Genomic DNA, 15,982 nt, shown 5'->3' with positions numbered 1-15,982 from the left:
TAATACTGGCCAACATTTCCAGGCTCTTGGCAGACAAAGCCTGGGTTTAGGATTGCAAACCGGACAGCGTGTATATAGTCCGACTACCCTATTTGGTCCTAAAGGGAGCTGGGAGCCACCGACCAGGTAGTGCAGCGGCAGCAGCAGGAGTGGCTGGGAGGCAGTGCCGAGCGCTCCTCTATTAACGGAAGTTTTAAAGGCAAAATGATTGTATTTTACATACGCCCTGACGGCAAAATGACAGGATTTTTTAAAATTAGGGTTGGTGAGCTGTTACAAATTTCGCCTTGGAGGTAGATCTGGTTCCTTTCGTTAGGCAGACCCCAGAGCTTCGAAACTTTACCTGAAGACTGACGCCTACTTCTACAGTCTGTGAAAGAACTGCACTTACCCAATGCAGGGGTTCTCAGGGAGCCAAGAACGAAAAATAGAGGGGGTACAGAAAGGAAGTGGAAGGGGAGAGAAGCCCGGCACAAAGGAGTGAAGTTTAAGGAGAGAAGTCGGAAGGTGAGGGGAGTAAGCTGAAGTGGGAAACCAGTTTCTCCCTCCGCGCCAAATCCTGCAGCCAGTTCCCTCCAAAGTTTTAAAGGATTCCCCTCCCAGATAGCAGCGTCCAGGAGGAAACCAAAAGTCTCAGCTCCTCTCCCAACTGCTGCCAGTCGGAGGGAAAAAGGTGAACAAGCGGGGACGAGAAATTGAGACGTTCCGCAGACATGAGAAAACCAAGACGTGACGTCACGTCCGACCAAAACAAAATGGCTGGGCAATTCCTAGCGCCTGGGCGAGCGTGCCTTCATCATTAGCAACTGAGCATGTGCCAAAGCCAATGCGCAGGCGTCCTGGCTTACGTCAGTGTTGGGCGCAGGCGTAATTCACTGGGCCAGAGTTTGCGCAGACTCAAAAAACCCATGCGAACCTGAGAATGGCGGGCACGGGTCTGGTGGCCGGAGAGGTTGTGGTGGACGCGCTGCCGTATTTTGACCAAGGTTATGAAGCGCCTGGGGTGCGGGAAGCGGTGAGTTCGCGGTGCCTGTGTTGCTGCCTCAGCGCTCGCTCGCCCTTAGTGCTGGAAGAGGCCCCTTACAATTTGCTGGCTCTACCCTGGCCCTGTTCTCGTTCTTAGGCTGCGGCGCTGGTGGAGGAGGAAACTCGCAGATACCGACCTACTAAGAACTACCTGAGCTACCTGACAGCCCCGGATTATTCTGCTTTTGAAGTAAGTGTGATGTCTTGAGCCCAGCATATGCACCAGGATCCTGTGAATCTTTATTTTGGATTGAGCGCCTTAGCCACGTATAAGTGAATTTTGAATTCCAGCTTTAACTATTGCTTCCTTAGCTATTCCTTGCCCTGTTGTATAGATATTACCAGTCCATTGAAAACAGCTAGGTAGATAGCCTCCGCTGGGGTTCTTACTCCGACGCCTAAAGGAGGACTTTCCGGGGCTCTGTGAACTGCCTAACAATGCAAAAATTAATCTGTACGTTTTCCCGAGATAGGTTCCTTGCGTCAGTTCTCAAAGGGATCCTTTATACTCTAAGGTCCATTCTAAAACAGGTGATCTAGGGTGTTTTAATGTGTACGTCTGATTACCTAAGCTTCTGAGAACCACTGGAGGGCGGAGGTTGTATCTAAGCCTACGTATTTACCGGATGTATGTGAATGACTGGCGAGACAAACCATACCTAAGTAATACACCATTTAAATATGTAGCCCAGAAGTGTACCCAAGAGACTATTCAGGGTCTAGTCAAGTAACTTAAGTGTAAGGTATCTAGATTAATGAATTCTCTTAAGCATTTCAGTACCTACATGTTTGGGCTTTTTCCCCCATCGTAGGTAACCATTTATTTATGAAAGAATGCTGTTATTAAAACGCAGTATTTATATTGAAGTAACATGAAAAAAATGTTGGTTAAATTGTAAGTAGGAGAGAGATGTTCCTATGATATGATATTTTCCCGTGCTTTTTCTAAATGTTGTTACCCAGATGTAGATGTTACCACAGTAAGAACTGAGCACAGTAATGCTTCCTTATTAGATTGATTTCTGAAAGTGTCAGATAACTGCATTCAGTCACAGACTTAAATATTTTAACCAGTTTGGGCATTTTTAGCTCTCTTAAATACAACATATGCTTCCTATCTTTATAATTAGTATACTGAAGTTACTAATTTTTTTTTATAATAGAAGTTAATAGTGTACTGGGCTCACTATCTCAGTCCTAAAAACAGCCCTGTGAACTATATATGTTTGTCCCAGTTTTTTAAAGGGGAAACTAGCTTAGAGAGGCTAACTAATTTGCTTAAGACCTCTGTTCAAACAGCCTTTGAAACTGTTCTTCCATTAATTCATTTAACAACTATTTATGAAGGGCTCTTCTATGCCAGATATTGGGCAAGGTCCATATTCATGGAGTTTATATTCTAGAGTGTGGAGACAGACAAATAAATCACAGAATATCCGCTTATTAGTAAAGCTATACAGAGAATTAAAGTAGTGATGTGATTTGGAGTGACTGGGTGATTGTTTAGATAGGATGGTTGAGGAAGGCTGTGAGATGAGACTGCTCCATGGGCAGGGGTCTTTTTTGTCTTCTTCGCTACTGTATCTTCATCACTTACAACAGTGGCTGGCACACAGTAGGCACCTAAATATTTATCAGTTGAATATACGAAGAGCTTCTAAGGCAGTTTTATTTAATGAATGCTTACTGTGTGCCAGACATACCTAGAGCTCTTTTCATGACTTAGCTCTAGCAGTGTTGTCTCAGTCTTCGAAGAGAGTTAAGTTGAAATTCCAGATCTGTCACTTAGTGGCCATGTGCGTTAGGTAAGGGCTCCTGTGTTACATGGCTCAAGACTGCTTGTAGTGCATTTTTATAGTTTTTTATCTAATTGTTAGTTGTTACTCCTTGTCTTGTCTCTGTGCATAGCCTTCTAGCTAGAAGGCCCTGGTTTTCTGCAGGAAACTAGATTATCACCTGTTCTTAGAGCTACTTGTAACTCAGCCATAGTCCAAAAAAGGCTTTCTCCAATAAGAGATGGTTGCTGTAAAACTTTTAAACAAAGAATGTGGGCTTCTGGAAGGCCTTTTTTGCTTACTCTTTAGTCTAATTGTTAAGATAGCTGAAGCCCTTGAAAAATTGAAATTATGTGGGATAACTAAGATATTGCTGTAAATGAATATTTCACTTGAGCAGTTGTTTATAGTCGGGAGGGGAAATCTGCAGAACCCAATGGAATAAGATATTGACCAAAACATTGGACCTAAAGAAGTTAAGTTACACCACATTTTTTTGAAAATGGTAAAATTGTTAGAGCAGCTAGCAGAACCAGTTCCTTTTGCCCCTTCCCCCCTTCTCAATTCTTTGCAATGAATAAATGTGAAAATAGCAGCCATGACCAGAAAGAAAGTATAAGTTGAGGCTCATAGCCCTAAAGCTAATTATTTTAAGTTCAAGTCCTCTCTTTTCTTCCCCTACTCCCAGTGAATACTTAGATCTCTAGTTCTCAACACTGGCTTCACTTTACAATCAACTGGTGGGTTAAAAACAACAGTTATAATCATGCCCAGTCCCCACTTCAGAATAATTAAATGGGAGTGGGGGATAGGGGTGAGATGTGGCTGGGGTTGGAATTGTTTTCAGAGCTCCCAGTTTATTCTCATTTGCAGCTGGGACTGAGAGCCACTGATCTAGGATTAATACCTTTCTCTGTGGGCCCCTTTACATGTGGGGTGTGTGTGTGTGTGTGTGTGTGTCTGTCTGTCTGTCTGTCTGTCTGTGTTTTCTCCAGATCCTAGAGATCATTTATCCCAGAGAGGACTTGGAGGAAGGGAAATGATTCTTTACAATGGATCGTATAAAGTATAAATAAGTAGGTTAGATTCACTACCTATTTGGTGATTGTCAATTTCAATTTGTTGATATGAGTTTGGAAATAAGTTTTTCTCTGATTCATATATCAGACCGACATAGTGAGAAATGAATTTGAAAGACTGGCTGCTCGACAACCGATTGAATTGCTCAGTATGAAACGGTAAGTCCTGTTTCTGGGTTCATCTGAGTTTAAATCATTGTTAACTTTAATTTACCAGTAAAACTGCTGTAGCCATGTTAAAATAAATGTTAAAAACAAAAAAATTTTTATCTGTTTTTGTATATTTGTTTTCTCATGTAATAGTGGTTCAAATAGTCCTGTGTTAATGTTCAGAGATATTCTTTGTGCCATTAATTAAAAATGGAACATATTTAAGGGGCCGGCCCCAAGGCCGAGTGGTTAAGTTCGCACACTCCTCTTCGGCGGCCCAGGGTTTCACCAGTTCGGATCCTGGGTGCGGACATGGCACCGCTCATCAGGCCACGATGAGGCAGCATCCCACATAGCACAACCAGAGGCACTCACAACTAGAATCTACAACTGTATACTGGGGGGCTTTGGGGAGAAGAATTAAAAAAAAAAGAAGAAGATTGGCAAGAGTTGTTAGCTCAGGTGCCAATCTTTAAAAAAAAATTTTTTTTAATGGAAAATATTTTAAGACCCAACAATAAAGGAATGGTAAATTGTAACGGAGTACATGTTTAATAGGGGGCTGGCCCCGTGGCGGAGTGGTTAAGTTCACGCGCTCTGCTTCGGCAGCCCGGAGTTTCGCTGGTTTGGATCCTTTTTGAGTTAATTTTTGTGTATGGCATGAGATAATGGTCTTTCATTCTTTTGCATGTGGCTGTCCAGTTTTCCTAACCTCATTTATTGAAGAGACTTTCCTTTCTCCATTGTATGTTCTTAGCTCCTTTGTCCAAGATTAGCTGTCCGTAGATGTGTGGTTTTATTTCTGGGCTTTCAGTTCTGTTCCGTTGATCTGTGTGCCTGTTTTTGTATCAGTACTATGCTGTTTTGATTACTATGGCTTTGTAATATATTTTGAAGTCAGGGCTTGTGATGCCTCCAGCTTTGTTCTTTTTTCTCAGGATTGCTTTAGCTATTCGCGGTCTTTTGTTGCCCTGTATGAGTTTTAGGAGTCTTTGTTCTATTTCTCTGAAGTATGTCATTGGGATTCTGATTGGGATTGTTTTGAATCTGTAGTATGGACATTTTAACTATGTTTATTGTTCCAGTCTGTGTGCATGGAATATCTTTCCATTTCTTTATGTCATCATCAGTTTCTTTCAGTAATGTCCTATAGTTTTCTTTGAATAGGTCTTTCACCTCCTTGGTTAAATTTGTTCCAAGATATTTTATTCTTTTTGTTGCAGTTGTAAATGGGGTTGTGTTCTTGAGTTCTCTTCCTGTTAATTTGTTATTAGAGTATAGAAATGCAACTGATTTTTGTTAGTTGATTTTGTACCCTGCAACGTGCTGTAATTGTTGATTATTTCTAATAGTTTTCCGATGGTATGCTTTTTTGTGAGGAAGACTGGCCCTGAGCTAACATCTGTTGCCAATCTTCCTCATCTTTTTTTTCCTCCCCAAAGCCCCAGTACATAGCTGTATATCCTAGTTGTAGGTCCTTCTAGTTCTTCTATGTGGGATGCCACCACAGCATGGCTTGATGGGTGGTGCGTAGATCCACACCCGGGATCTGAACTGTTGAATCCCAGGCCAGCTAAGCGGAGCATGCAAACTTAACTACTCAGCCAGGGGTCCGGCCCCAGTTCGTTATTTCTTGATGCCAGTTGCATATCGCTCAAGTTTTCATAAGAATAATTTGGAGTTTTTACAGTATCTAGTAAAAAATGTTAAAATGGAAATTAAAACTTAGTTTTTAGTAACTCAGTAATGAACTGAGATTTATGAAGAGTGGATTTGCTGGCTATATCGGCAGTGTTTAAGGATTGGGTAGTATACAGTGAGAGAATAAGAGTGAGGTCCAAAAGAAATATTATATCCCTTCCCATTTTTTTTCTCCAGAGGAGTGTGGGTGTATGGGTGGGAGGGTGTATGGATGTAGGTGTGTCTTATAAAAGTTATAGCATAATTTTTTGTATTCTATTTTTTCCCCTTAATATATTACAAACATCTTAATGTTTTAAGTATTCTTTTTTTTTTTTTTTTTTTGACGAAGATCAGCCCTGAGCTAACTGCTGCCAGTCTTCCTCTTTTTGCTGAGGAAGACTGGCTCTGAGCTAACATCCATGCCCATCTTCCTCTATTTTATACGTGGGATGCCTACCACAGCATGGCGTTTGCCCAGTGGTACCGTGTCCACACCCCGCATCTGAACCGGCAAACCCCAAGCTGCCTGAGAAGCAGAACGCGTGAATTTAACTGCTGTGCCACCGAGCTGGCCCAAGTATTCTTCAGTAATGTCATTTAATAGCCAATATAAGAATCCTTTAAGCACACTTCAGAGAGATAGTGGGTTCGTTTCAACCACTGCAATAAAGCGAATATCGCAGTAAAGCAAATCACATGACTTTTTTTGTTTCTCAGTGCATGTAAAAGTTATATTTACACTAAACTCAGTCTGTTACATGTGTAATAGCATTATGTCTAAAAAAAATTACATACCTTAATGTAAAAATATTTTATTGCTTAAAAATGCTGACCGTCAACTGGAGCCTTCAGCAAGTCGTAATCTTTTTGCTGGTGGACAGTCTTGCATCTGTGTTGATGGCTGCTGACTCATCAGGGTGGTGGTGGTTGAAGGTTGGGGTGGCTGTGGCAGTTTCTTAAATAAGACAACAATGAAGTTTCCCACATGGATTGATTCTTCCTTTCATGAACGATTTCTCTGTAGCATGTAATGCTGTTTGATGGCATTTTACCCACAGTAGAACTACTTTCAAAATTGGAGTCAGTCCTCTCAGATCCTCCTGCTGCCTTATCAACTAAGTTTGTGTCATATTCTGAATCCTTTGTCGTTTCAACAATCTTCACCAGGAGTAGATTCCATCTCAAGAAACCACTTTTCTTTGCTCATCAATAAGAAGCAACTCCTCCCCCATTAAAGTTTTATCATAAAATTGCAGCAATTCAGTCATATCTTCAGGCCCCACTTCTAATTCTAGTTCTCTTGTTATTTTCACCACATCTGCAGTTACTTCCTCTACTGAAGTCTTGAACCCCCCTCAAAGTCAACCACGAAGGCTGGAATCAACTTCTTGCAAAGCCCTGTTAATGTTGACATTTTGACCTCTTCCCATGAATCATGAATGTTCTTAATGGCATCTGGAATGGTGAATCCTTTCCAGAAGGTTTTCAATTTACTTTGTCCACATCCATCAGAGGAATCACTGTCTATGGCAGCTCTATCCTTACGAAATGTATTTCTTAAATATTAAGTCTCGAAAGTTGAAATTACTCCTTGATCCATGGGCTGCAGAATGGATGTTGTGTTAGCAGGCTTGAAAAGAACGTTAATCTTGTATGTCTCCATCAGTCAGAGCTCTTGGGTGACCAGGTGCATTGTCAGCAGTAATATTTTGAAAGGAATTTTTTTTTCTGAGCAGTAGGTCTCAACAGTGGGCTTAAAATATTCAGTAAACCATGTTGTAAACAAATGTGCTGTTATCCAGGCTTTCTTGTTCCATTTGTAGAGCACAGGCAGAGTAGATTAGCATAATTCTTTAGAGCCTTAGTATTTGGGGAATGGTAAATGAACATTGGCTTCAACTTAGAGTCACCGACTGCTTTAGCCCCTAATAAGAGACTCAGCCTGTCCTTTGAAGCTTTGAAGCCAAGCGTTGACATCTCTCTAGCTGTTGAAGTCCTAGATGGCATCTTGCAATATAAGGCTGTTTTGTCTACATTGAAAATCTGTTGTTCAGTATCCCACCTTCATTAATTGTCTGAGCTAGATCTTCTGGATGACGTGCTGCAGCTTCTGTGTCGGCACTGGCCTCTTCACCTTACACTTTTATGTTATGGAGACAGCTTCACTCCTTAAACCTCATGAACCAACCTCCACTAGCTTCAGACTTTTCTTCTGCAGCTTCCTCACCTCTCAGCCTTTATAGAATTGGAGAGAGTTAGGACCTTGCTCTGTATTAGGCTTTGGCTTAAGGGAATGTTATGGCTGCTTTGATCTTCTATCCAGACCACTAAAACTTTCTCCATATCAGCAATAAGGCTGTTTCACTTTCTTATTTGTGTGTTCACTGGAGTAGCACTTTTAATTGCCCTTAAGAACTTGCCTTTGCGTTCGCAACTTGTCCAGGTGTTTGGCACAAGAAGCCTAGCTCTCAGCTTGTGTCAGCTTTCGACATGCCTTCCTCACTAAGCTTAATCATTTCTAGCTTTTGATTTAAAGCGAGAGATGTGTGGGTCTGCTTTTCACTTGAACACTTAGAGGCCATTGTAGGGTTATTAACTGGTCTGATTTCAATATTATTTTGTCTCAGGGAATAGAGAGGCCCAAGGAGAGGGAGAGAGACAAAGGAGTGGTTGTGCTCTGTGGAGCAGTCAGAACACACACATTGATTAAGTTCGCCGTCTTATATGGGCACGATCTGTGGCACCCTAAAACAATTGCAATAGTAATATCAAAGATCACTGTTCACAGATCACCATAATGAATATAATAATAATGGGAAAGTTTGAAATATTGCCAGAATTACCAAAATGTGACACACACAGACAAGGTGAACAAACGCAGTTGGAAAAATAGCACTGATAGACCTGCTTGACACGGAATTGCCACAAACCTTCAATTTGTGAAAAACGCAGTATCTGAATCACAATAAAGCAAAGCTCAGTAAAATGAGGTATGCCTGTACCATAGCTAACTGAATCAGTTCACATTTAAGTGAACAGTTTTTTGTTACTATACGTAATGATGCTAAATCTCATTTGTAAATTGATTGTTTCTTAGGATAAATAGGTTTCCTATTATTGTAAGATCTATGTCTTATCTTCAGTCTTCTGTAGTTTTTACAGTGTGCATAGACCTGTGAGGCGTTCTCTTGGGAGGAGGGATATAAAAGTTTGGAGGAATATGTGGTTTTATTATTGTTTAATTTCAGATATGAACTTCCAGCCCCTTCCTCGGGTCAGAAAAATGACATCACTGCATGGCAAGAATGTGTAAATAATTCTATGGCCCAGTTAGAGCATCAGGCAGTTCGAATTGAGAATCTGGAACTAATGTCACAGCATGGATGCAACGCCTGGAAAGTGTATAATGAGTAAGAAGCTTTTTTTTTGTTTTTTAACCCATCCCACCCACCGCATTGGTATTTCTTTAAAATGTGGGAAGTAGGATAGAGGGAGTGGGATAAAAATAGTATAGCTGGACTTTCAGCTGGAATCATGTCCTAGAGCTACAACCCATTTGAAAGGCCACCACTGTGAGACCCACCTCAAAGGTTTAGAGTACTCAGGGGACCTAAACCTAACTAGCATGTTTATCGTATAATACTGTAATAAAATGAGTCCTGAGGTCTGATTTACAAATCCCGACGTGGTAGAATGTGATCATTAATGTGGGGGATTGCTTCTACAGTCAGTTCTCATTAGTTGCATGTTCTGTTCTATAAAGTGGCTTTGAATACTGAATTAGCAAATACTGTACTGTTAGCAAGTATTTTACCATTTCTCCTGGGAGAAATATGTGTGTGATATGTGTGTCTGTACACATGTGTCTAGACGTATATAATACGCACACACACACATCTCACGTGAATTATAATCTTAAATCGTGGAAACAACTCATTCTGGCACATACTATTTTCTTTATTTTGTAAAAGAGAAAACAAAGTTCAGAAGTGTTAAGTAACTTGCCAGAGTTGGAAATTAAACTCCATCCTTTGGTTATCTCTGTATGAGACCTGAAACAAGAAGGCAGAGCGTCTCCTTGTTCCACTCCTTCAGCTGGGAATGTGCTCATTCAGCAACTCAAATTTTTTGCTGCTCTGAGCATGTCTGCAAATGATCGCAAAACACAGCAAGTATTGATTTTGGGGTTACAAATAAATTTGAGTGAGTAGGCAAATTTATAAATATGGAATCTGCAAATGAGAGTTGACTGTAAGTAGGGAATTAACCCCAGAAACAAAGTGCCAAAACAAGCCGCTGAGCTCCTATTTCTGTTCCATATAATTAGCTTTAGCTTTATGTTTTGTTATCTGTCCAGGGTTCAATTTCCTTATTTGTAAAATTCGGTAGTTAGATGGTCTCTGTGACCCCTTTGAGCCCTAAAATCCCCCGAGTCTCTGTTAATTATTTAAGGAGAAAAGGCCATTGAACCTCATGTATGTGCATAAAACTGTTAATAGTGTGTGTTTCCTGAAATAAAGCAAAATCACCAAATGATAAATACCTTTTCTCAAATTTTCAGAATTATGTTTTAAATTTGTATGGTCGCCTAAGGATCTAGTGGGCAAAATCTAGAATCTGGGAAACAGTAGAACAAACAGTTCAGTTTCTTTTGTGAATATGTTGCAAGGGGGATAAAGGAAAAATGGGGTCAGAGCAATTAAGAAATTTAAGAGACAGATCAAGCAAAGAAAATGTCGGTATTTCACAAAGTGGAAAAATGTGTTCCTTGTCCTCAAGAAGCTTTATCTAGTTGAAGAGACAAGATATTCTATGCCGAATAACTAGTAGTCCATTTTTGGCAGCCTGGGGGCAAGTGCTGCATTGTGTGCTGTGGTCTGTAAACTACGGAGATCCAGAGAAGGGACATTCAGAATTAGGGTTATTAAAAAGGGGTGAGATTTAGATGTTTAGAGGAGAGCAGGAACATGCCAGGAATGGAGGAGAACATGGACGCAGGGGAAAAAAATAAATTGCTTTCAACTTGCCTAGAAACCTTTAATAATTCCCCATTTCCTGCAAGATAAGGTCCAGACTATTCAACATGGTATTCAAGGCAAAAGGCTATACCTCAGTTTTAGGCTTTCACTCCAGCCAGACTAGTCCTCTCTCAGATAATTATCATGTACCCTGCCTCTGGGCCTTTACTCATGTTTCACCTCCTCCTGGAATGGCATATTTTGTCCCCTGAGCATGTTTTGCCTCCTTCGGGCCCAATGGATGCTTCTCCAGAGGAGGGTTACTATTTCTCATCAAAGTAAGTTTTCTTTCCTCATGAAAGAATTTGAGAGTGTCAATCATGCTGGGCAGAAACCTTTTAGTTCTAAGCAAGTCTTGGTGCAGGACTGCTAAGAAAATAGTACAGTCCTGGACCAGCCCTGGTGGCCTAGCAGTTGGGTTCAGTGCCCTCTGCTTTGGCAGCCCAGGTTCAGTCCCCAGGCGCAGACCTATACCACTTGTCTCTCGGTGGCCACGCTGTGATGGCAGCTCACATACAAAAAGAGGAAGATTGGCAGCAGATGTTAGCTCAGGGCAAATCATCTTCAGTAAAAACAAATAAATAAATAGTACAGTCTTGTATTTTGTTAATAAGGAGAAAATTCTGTACTTAGAACTTAGGGGAAACCTTCAGGGTCAGCCCCCCATTTTACAATAAATAGGCTCAGCCCCAGTGATGTCAAATGACTCATCCAAGGACACAGCTGTTTAGGGCAGAGTGTGGACTAGAACCCAAGACTTCTGATTCCCATTATACAATGCAGTAAGTTTTAATAGAAAAATGTTCAGAATACTTAGGAGGGACCTGTATACTTAAGGGGAAGGGTGGAAGAAGGGAGAAGACAACAAATAAATTGGGCTTTCAGGAAGAGGTAATGCGAAGAAAAGCTCCCTGTTGATGGTCAGAGGTCAGGAATAGAGTACTAAGCTTGGTTAACCTCAGCATAGAGTGATTGCTGAAGTCAAGGAAAGTGAGAAGAGCTGAAGGAAAGCTTGGAGAGGCACAGCTGTGTGAAGAAGACCAAATCTAGAGAGAATTGCAGTTAGTGAAGAAATCAGTCAGTAAAGATAGGAGAAAAACCTCAGGCGAGCAGCAGGAAATTTGAGTCACAAAAGTCAGGAAATGATTTTGGATCTAGAGTGAGATCATGGTAGGGCCAGTGTGATTGAAATGTACCCTACAGGTGATTCTCTGCTGCCTTAGAGGAAATCAGTAAAGCTGTTATTTATTTTTTATATGTATATTTTTAAAAGGAGGGGGCCTGCCCCGTGGCATTGTGGTTAAGTGTGGCACACTCCGCTTCAGCAATCCAGGTTCGTGGGTTTGGATCCTGGCTGTGAACCTGTACCACTCGTCAGCCATGCTGTGGCAGTGACGCAGATATAAAGTGGCGGAAGATTGGCACAGATGTTAGCTCAGGGCTCATCTTCCTCGGCAAAAAAGAAAAAGAGAGATTGAAATCAACCCTTGAATCACTTCTCTAATAATAATCACATGGTATACTCTGTGTCACTCAACTTCCCCCCTGTGCTAGTTAGACTGACTTGGACTTGAATCTGAATCCCAACCTTCCACAACAGTTTTGTTTTCTTCTCTCTCTAGTTAGCAGTGGACAGGAAGGGGACAATAACAAGATAAATGTAGATATAGAAACATAGAGATGAAAAGGATTTAAATGAGTGTACTCATATCAGATATTTTCCATGGAAAAGAAGTGATGACAGTTTAAGAAGTGACGTAAGTACACAAAATCAGAGTATCAGTAAACTGCTTGGGCTCGAGGGTTTTAAAGACCTGAAATAGAATTCAGTTCGGACTATGTTACCTTGACCAAGTTACTGAATCTGTCTAAGCTTAGTTTCCTCACATGTGAAATAGGAATAATCACACCTACCTCCGAGAATTAAGTTAGCTAATGTTTATAGAGTGTCTACCATTGTTTTTGGCACAGAGAGCTCAATAAAATTAACTCTTTTTAGCAGAAAAACTTGACCTTGTATCAACTAGATAGTTCACTTTTACTTGGTTCTGGTAGATTTTAATGTACTTAATTTGACTTTCCTCTTTTCCTTCCTTAGAAATCTAGTTCATATGATTGAACATGCACAGAAAGAGCTCCAGAAGTTAAGGTAAATTGTATTTTCCTCTTATTTTAGAATAAAGTTTAGGTGAACCCTTGATAAATAGAGTGAGACAAAAAAGGAACCACTGTTTTATAGTCATATGAGAGTAAACACTTGCTCCACGCTTTATCCAGCATCTCTTGTTGGGTTTGCCTTACTTGAGTTGGGGAGAAATGACCTGAGGTCTGAAAACATCTCTACCAGGTCGTTTGCAATTTGTAAGTGCAGACATTGAAAAGGCACTTTTAGAAGAGGGAAAAGTTGAAGAATAATATGTATAATCTCATTTATGTGAAAAAACTAATCTCTATATGCACGTGGTGTAGGAAAGAGTCTGGAACGACACCTCCCAAAACTAAGCCGCAGTTAGTAAGGAGAAGCAGCAGCACGTGGGAGGAGGGGCTTGCAATTTTTAATCTGTTTATGTGCGTGTTTAATTTTTCACAGTGAGCTTGTTTTATGAAATTTGTAGTTGAAAGATAATTAGAAGAATGTTAATTCCTGGAATTACTCTATGACTGCATATATCTCTTGTTCTCAAGGAATTAAAGATGTATTATATTGATTTTAGATTTTTCTGTTGATTTTAATCTTATAAAATCTAGGTGCATTGTATAAATAATTTTTTACAGGAAACATAATCAAGATTTAAACTGGCAGCGAAAGAACATGCAGCTCACAGCTGGATCTAAATTAAGAGAAATGGAGTCAACGTGAGTTATTTACAATTCCATTATCTTTTAAATTGTTTAGCACTTTTTAAGGTCAAGATTCAACAGTATGATTTAAACAGTATTCAAATGCCACAAGTGTCAAAGAAGGCTGTTTTCTGAGTCCTGCTCTTCATTGCCCTGCCTCTTTCTGACATGTGGGCTTGGAAGGCAGTAAGAGAGTTATCAGCGAAACTTGAACCGCTGCTAATTGATTCTGGTTTTAGAGCGCCCTGTTTTCAGTCCACTGTTTCTCTTCTGAATAGGATTCTGCCTATATTCCTTTTTAAAAGGAAAAAAAAAGTCTATTTTTTAACTCTTGCAGGAGGGAGATTCCATACTTTCTTGATAATTTGTGTCCCAGTTTTTTTCCCCTTTGTTTATATATTTTATTTTTAAAATGTTCTTCATGTACGCAAATAAGTTTATACAAATACCTAAATATAATCATGAATTTTTGTGTCATTTCTCTTTTCTTTTTTGCTTTGCTATTTCTCTACCTTCCCTCTCTCATCACCCATATCATTCTTCTTATTCCACCTTCCTTTCCACCTCCATGTTTCCCATGCTATCAATCTATAATGCATTTTCTCACATTTTTCTTCAAGCTCTTATCTTCTGAATATACATGGGTGTTTTCATTTGTCCTGGAGATTTTTTTGTGGAGGAAGGGGAAGGCTCCTTAAAGTCTATAGTATTTTTCTTATCAGTTGCAGAAATTTCTCCATTTTTCTTTTCTTTTTTTTTTTTTTAAAAGATTGGCACCTGAGCTAACAACTGTTGCCAATCTCCTTTCCCCCCCACCTCTGCTTTTTTCTCCCCAAATCCCCCTGGTACATAGTTGTATATTCTAGTTGTGGGTCCCTCTAGTTGTGGCATGTGGGATGCTACCTCAGCGTGGCCTGATGAGCAGTGCCATGTCAGCACCCAGGATCGGAACCGGCAAAACCCTGGGCCGCCAAAGCAGAGTGTGCAAACTTAACTGCTTGGCCACAGGGCCAGCTCCCTCCACCATTTTTCTTTAACTATTGTCTCTGCCCTATTTTCCCTCTTTTTCTATTAATTCAATTAAATAATATCTTCCATTACTCTTTCCTGTCTCTTCCACTCTTTACAATTTGCTTGGTTTTTTTGATTAAACTTTTTATTTTGAGATAATTGTAGATTCTCAAGCAATTACAAGAAATAATAGAAAGGTCCCATGTACCCTTTACTTACTTTCCCCCAATTATGCCTCAGTTTTCTTAAATGGAAAGTTAAAAGTGAAGGTTACCATTATGTCCTGGCTGAAAATGTATATAAGATAAAATCTTCTAAGAGAAATTTTACATTGAGTAATTTTTCCTTTTTTTTTTTTTCTAGTTGGGTATCCCTCGTCAGTAAGAATTATGAGATTGAAAGGACTATTGTGCAGTTAGAAAATGAAATCTTTCAAATTAAGCAGCAACATGGAGAGGCAAACAAAGAAAATATCCGGCAAGACTTCTGAAAAGACAAATTAATTTGATGGGTAGAAGGGAAGGCAAGTTGGGCTTTCACAGAAGATCAGGCATCTGAACTATTAAGGACAACAGCATCTTATGGAAATCATCACTGGTGAAATGTTTGGAAACCATAAAATGTGGACTGTTATGTTCTGTTCATACATTTTAGCAAAATAAAAAATTTCAACTTAGTGGTACTGTTTTTTTGCCATTAAAAAAACTTCAGGCTTTCAAAATATGTATGATTTTAGAATCATATCATATCATAGAATTAATTTTGAGGCATTTAGACCATATTTTATATCCAAGAGATCTTTATTCAAAGTTTTCGACATGTACGAGAAGTTGGAAACTTTTGGTTTGTGTATTTTTCAAATAAAGAAGTAGTTCTAAACAACTTCTTTTGTGTTCTTGTTGAGGAAGATTCGCCCTGAGCTAACATTTGTGCCAGTCTCTCTCTATTTTGTATATGGGTTGACACCACGTATGGCTGACAAGTGGTGTAAGTCCATGCCCGGGATCCAAATCCGCAAATCCAGCCCACTGAAGCCGAGTGCACCGAACTTAACTGCTACACCTGGGGCCAGCCCCAACAAATTCTTGATTACCAAACAAGACTGCAGAAATACAGTCACTCCATATACGTCGTCATAATCATAGGTAACAGTTGCGTAAAGCTTAATCTGCGCTGAGCACTGTTCTAAGTACTTTAGGTAGATGAACTAAACTTATATGAATAAAAAAATCATTTGATCCTCACAAAACCTTAGGAAGTAGTTACTGTTGTCCATGCACTTACATCTAACAGGCGCTGATTAACCTGCCACAGTTTTATCGCTTCAAAGTGTCATCCAGGTTTTGAACCCAGTAGTGTAGCGCCAGAGTTGTGTTCTTACGCCTCTACTTGTAAGGAA

At 40.0% G+C, this 15,982-nt stretch overlaps 1 protein-coding gene across 1 annotated transcript; it reads left to right on the top strand.

Moving 5' to 3' along the window:
* The first annotated feature begins 851 nt into the window (after positions 1–851).
* Positions 852–15,465, top strand: BCAS2 (BCAS2 pre-mRNA processing factor). The gene is made up of 7 exons (XM_044748967.2): positions 852–1,015; positions 1,124–1,216; positions 3,969–4,039; positions 8,962–9,123; positions 12,830–12,880; positions 13,507–13,587; positions 14,947–15,465. Exons 1-7 carry the CDS (start codon positions 923–925, stop codon positions 15,071–15,073), a joined length of 678 nt encoding a protein of 225 aa, XP_044604902.1. The 5' UTR covers positions 852–922; the 3' UTR covers positions 15,074–15,465.
* The last annotated feature ends 517 nt before the right edge of the window (positions 15,466–15,982 follow it).

The sequence above is a fragment of the Equus asinus genome, chromosome 16, assembly GCF_041296235.1.
Source record: "Equus asinus isolate D_3611 breed Donkey chromosome 16, EquAss-T2T_v2, whole genome shotgun sequence".
Classification (NCBI taxonomy): Eukaryota; Metazoa; Chordata; class Mammalia; order Perissodactyla; family Equidae; genus Equus; species Equus asinus.
The sequence above is the reverse complement of the archived record's forward strand: the minus strand, read 5'-3'. Positions and strand labels throughout refer to the sequence as shown.